At 47.8% G+C, this 4825-nt stretch overlaps 1 protein-coding gene across 1 annotated transcript; it reads right to left on the bottom strand.

Moving 5' to 3' along the window:
- Nucleotides 1-360: 360 nt before the first annotated feature.
- On the bottom strand, nucleotides 361-4487 carry LOC103382384 (transcription factor Sox-9-A). The gene is made up of 3 exons (XM_008315177.3): nucleotides 3636-4487; nucleotides 3198-3448; nucleotides 361-3103 (listed from the first exon to the last, which is right to left on the bottom strand). Exons 1-3 carry the CDS (start codon nucleotides 4070-4072, stop codon nucleotides 2241-2243), a joined length of 1551 nt encoding a protein of 516 aa, XP_008313399.1. The 5' UTR covers nucleotides 4073-4487; the 3' UTR covers nucleotides 361-2240.
- Between the last annotated feature and the right edge of the window lie 338 nt (nucleotides 4488-4825).

Raw genomic sequence — 4825 nt, 5'->3', positions numbered from 1 at the left:
ACATACAGAACTTCTAGGGAATTTTCATCTCAATCCTGACATTTTGTTCCTTTTTTTCTCTTAGAAAATATAGAAATATATTATTATTCTTAATATTCTTCATCTCTAAACCACCCCTCTCCTCCTTCCCAGAGTGCCTCACTGCTCCCTGCTGCTGCCAACTGATAGGTGGAGAGGAGGGAGGAAGAGAGAAAACTCATAAGGCTTCTGGGAAAACAAACACTGGTCCAGCTTGTTGTCGCTGGTCTGTTAACCCTTTCACTGCCTGGGCTGACTGCAGGTGTAAACAACAGATCCAGGTCAGAGTTTTTTAAATATCATTTTCTCTTTTTTATTGCAAATACATATACAAAATATTCTTTGAAGACAGTACAAATACATGGCGAAAAGAAGAAGGAAATACACAAGGAAATAATGGAATCATCCGTTCAGTTCTTGGATATTTGGAGAAAGAAATAAAAAAGAATCTAAATTCAACAGATAAAGTCATAACTCGGATGTCTCTTCCAGTTTTCAAAAGTTGAAAGTCAAAAGGAAATTCACAAATAGCAAAAGATAAATTGTACACATTTTTTAAGATAATCCTCAGAAAAACACAAATACATACATAAAATAGACATTTCATTAAGATAAATAAACAAAAAAAGATGTTGATTACAGCGTGTACCTTTTTTTTTTTCTAAATACCCCCTGGGTGTAAAATCCAACATTTAAGAAATAAAAGGAAAATTATGTGAAGTCTAGAGAGGACACAAAAAATGACTAGAATGTAAAATAATCACTTTTTGAAATAAAATTAAGGCTAATAAATAATTAAAGTTTCAAAATGGGAATCTGTGGGACAGTTAGGGCGGAGGGGGAGGCAAGAGGGTGAATACAGCATGGTGGGAGCCTGCAGAGGTCAAAGGTGACTTCCTGTAGCCGTCAAACACACGCTGTTAGACGGTAAGTGTAATCTCAGCTGTGGCCAGTTAGAACAAAGTTGCAGAAAATGTTAAAAAATCCAAGGCACAGAGGGTTTGAGGGAAGGGGCTGCAGTGTCTCTGTCTCTGCAGGGGTTCTGCTGTGTCACCTGCTGGTTGTACAAAGTCATGACACACGTTTGGACACGAAGAAGAAGAAACGCCAAAGCATCATCAGTTCTGTGGTCAAACAAACCGGAAAGTTGGCACAGAAAAGACGCACAACTGGTTAAAATACTATCAAAGCTCTTGGTGTTGTTATATCCACGAGTACAGAATAATTACCCCCCTCCCCCCTTCCCTGCTCCCAACCACCCCAAACCAACCCCCAATGGATTACAGACCATCAGCAAACCCAGATTGGATACAGATGTGGCCCACTTTTGCCAAGCATCCAACATTACTAACTCCGACTTGAGTAGTAGACTCTGAGCTAACATGGTCCACACTTGGTCACATTACACACTTGGTCACATTATATGTAGCAATAACTAGATGCTTTGGTGGCCCAAGTATGGAATCCGGGAATCCAGCATGTGGGCCACATCCTAAAGCTGTGGCCCCTGGTCAAGACCCAGATGTTGTCCACCTGTTACATTGGAAAAAGCAAATATGTCACTAGGAATCAATTAGGGGGTCTAGAGACCCAGAATTCGTGGAGTATTGTCTCCCAAATGTCCCTGTTGATATATCAGGGTAAGTGCATCCAATGAGACTAGTTACTTACAGGGATTTGGTTCATTCAGTGTCCAATCAGGTATCCAACATGTGGGCTACATGTCGGCCAAACCTGAACTCTGGTATCCATGCTGTGCATACCAGATGTGGGTCACTGAAATAGATTACCGGGTCAGTCACTTGTACCTAATGAGTTTTTTGACATCACCATGGGCCAAATGGATGTGAAAATGTACCAGATGTGGTTCCATGATATTTTTGCTCTCTGGGTCTAAAGAAAAACATAAACAATGGACATAAAAATATGCAGTACCTACTGAAATATCAACAGCCATAAGTCCTCACAGAGGATTCTCTTAAGTCTTTTTCTTCTCTCTAAAAATAGATATAATTTTTTATAAATTTATAATTTCTGTCATGATACAATAGCAAGGCACGGCGTGAGCCAATCACAAAGTCCAGCTCTCCTCCTCTTCCTCTGCTGTCAATTCAAGTGTCTGATTTAAGGGAGTGTGTGTGTGTGTGTGTCTGTACATGTTGTGTCTGTCAGTGTGTGTGTGTGTGTGTGTGTGTGTGTGTGTGTGTGTGAAGTTTGATGGCTCAGGGTCTGGTGAGCTGGGTGTAAACCGGAGCCTGCTCCCAGTGCTGTGGGCTGCTCTGGGGGATGGAGGGCACTCCCGAGTTGTCGGCTATGGGCGTGTACATGGGCCTCTGACTGGGGCTGCTCATGTAGCTGAAAGTCGAGTACAGCCCCGAGCCTTGCCCCGCCCCTGCGTGACTGTAGTAGGAGGAGGCAGGGGTGGTGGTGTTGCCTCCGCCCCCCTGGTGGTCGGAGAAGTCGTACTGCTGTTGCTGCTGCTGCTGCTGCTGCTGCTGCTGCGCCCTGGAGAGGGCCGTGTAGGAGGCGGGGGAGGTGTAGTGCTGCAGGTTGAAGGGGCTGTAGGAGATGTGCTGGGGGGACCCCTGCTGCTCGCTGTAGTGGCTGGGACTCAGCTGCTCCGTCTTGATCTGTGTCCTGTGCTGAGCTGCGTCTGAGCTGCTGTTACTGCTGCTGCCGCCCAGGGTGGTCAGGGTGTGCTGCTGCTGCTGCTGCTGCTGCTGTCCCTGCTGGGTCTGGCTCTTGGTCATCCAGGCTGTGGCAGCCCCCGTCTGTGGGCTGAGCGGGGGACCACTGGTTATGCTGTAAGTGCCAGTGTAGCTGACGGGCGTGGTGTTGCCCGGCACGCCTGGGTGCCCGTTTGGTGGCAGGTACTGGTCGAACTCGTTGACGTCAAAGGTCTCGATGTGGGAGATGACGTCGCTGCTGAGTTCGCCAATGTCCACGTCACGGAAGTCGATGTTGAGCTGGCGACCGCCGGGTCCATCGGGCAGGGAGCGAAGACCACCTTCACGCTTTAGGTCAACCTTGCCTGAGCTGATATCAGTCTTTGGGGTGGTCGGGGGTGTAGGGGGTCCTTGGGAGCCTGGAAATGTCAAAACATAATGTTATCATTGTATTTTTTCATGACAAATCCACAGAAATGTCACAAGTCAGGTGTAATTTTTTTTTTTTTTTACCTGAGTGCTCACCCGGTGAGTGCACGTCTCCAATACTGGAGGCGGGAGAGTCCGCCTGCTGCAGAGCCTTGAAGATGGCGTTTGGGGAGATGTGTGTCTGCTCGCTGCCGTCCTCTGGATCGTTCTGTCCGTTCTTCACAGACTTTCTGCGTCTGGGCTGGTACTTGTAGTCCGGGTGATCCTTCTTGTGCTGCACCCGCAGGCGCTCAGCCTCCTCCACGAACGGCCGCTTCTCCACCTCGTTAAGTAGTCTGTGCAAAAATTGACGCAATTAACAACTATGATGTGACATAACATGTTAAAACATTATTAAAATACAAGATTAGAGTGAGTCATAAAGTCTTGATGTATTGCTGTGGACGCAGTGTTTTAGAAAAGAAAAAACACGTGCGTAAAAGCGCATTTACACAGGAGTAGAAACCGATTTTTCACACTTACCTCCAGAGTTTCCCCAGAGTTTTGCTGAGCTCAGCGTTGTGCAGGTGCGGGTGCTGATCCGCCAGCTTCCTGCGCGCAGCCTGCGCCCAGACCATGAAGGCGTTCATTGGTCTCTTGACGTGAGGCTTGTTCTTCGTAGATCCGTTCACGCGTACCGGCATGGGCACCAGAGTCCAGTCGTAGCCCTTGAGCACCGCGGACACAGCATCCCGGATACAAACGGGAAACTTATCGTCCTCGTCTTTCTTGAAGTCGATCAGGGTTCCGTCCGCCCTCAGGATTCCGTTCTCGGACGGCCGGGTGTTTTCGGTGTCGGAGCCTGACCCGGACGGGCACGGGGAGCCCGCGGAGTCCTCGGACATGCTAGGGCTCGGGGCGTCAGAGAGACACTTGTCCTGTTCCTCCGTCATCTTCAGGTATGGGTCGAGGAGATTCATACGCAGACCGTTTCTCAACCAAAATTACACGTGAATCGAAGGATGAAAAAGTGCGTTCTCAGGCGAGGAAAACGTCTGCGAAAGTGAGTCTAACTTGCCAGGATGAGTTGGAGTAAAGTCTCTTTGGATGAAGTGCACAGCTGACTGTCTCTCTTTCTCTCTGCCTCTGTACCTCTCTCTCTCTCGCGCGCGCGCTCTCTCTGCACCGGCGCGTAAAACTCGGTTTGGAGAGATTTACGCACAGTCTTCTCCGTCGCAAAACGGCCTCTGCAAACAAGTCCGCGCTTTAAACGGCACCAAAACGAGCCTGACGGTGCAAAGTGAAGTTTGGTCTCTCAACTCTACAGCATGAAAAGGTCGAAATGCTCCTTTTTGGTCTCCAAGTACATTCCCAGAGCGCGTGAGTGTGTTTGAACGGCGGAGTCTGTGGACGCGGTTTATAAGGCTCAGCAGCACGCCGCACAGGAAAACCCACTTCTGATTGGCTGGGGGAGTGTGTGACGCCAAAGTGGGTCTGGAGGAACTCGATCCGGTTGGCACACTCCCAAAATACACACACACACACACACACATACACACACGGGCAGAACAGAAAACACTGACACTTTCCATAAAACGCACTTAAACACAGCCTGTACATAACGACGTTACTACAAACGTTTAGATTGTTTTTAACATACTGCAGAGGAATCTGTGTTTTTTAACATTCGAACTCAACCACGTATTTATTGTAATTATTTAGAAATTCGAATT

This window comes from Cynoglossus semilaevis, chromosome 8, assembly GCF_000523025.1.
Source record: "Cynoglossus semilaevis isolate Cse_v1.0 chromosome 8, Cse_v1.0, whole genome shotgun sequence".
Classification (NCBI taxonomy): Eukaryota; Metazoa; Chordata; class Actinopteri; order Pleuronectiformes; family Cynoglossidae; genus Cynoglossus; species Cynoglossus semilaevis.
The sequence above is the reverse complement of the archived record's forward strand: the minus strand, read 5'-3'. Positions and strand labels throughout refer to the sequence as shown.

Excerpts from the sequence above, each read along its gene's own strand:
- LOC103382384 (XM_008315177.3), bottom strand. The coding sequence starts at position 4,072 with ATGAATCTCCTCGACCCATACCTGAAGATGACGGAGGAACAGGACAAG. Across the intron at positions 3,449-3,635 it reads ACTCTGGGGAAACTCTGGAG|ACTACTTAACGAGGTGGAGA; the intron begins GTAAGTGTGAAA and ends ATTTTTGCACAG. Across the intron at positions 3,104-3,197 it reads CTCACCGGGTGAGCACTCAG|GCTCCCAAGGACCCCCTACA; the intron begins GTAAAAAAAAAA and ends TGACATTTCCAG.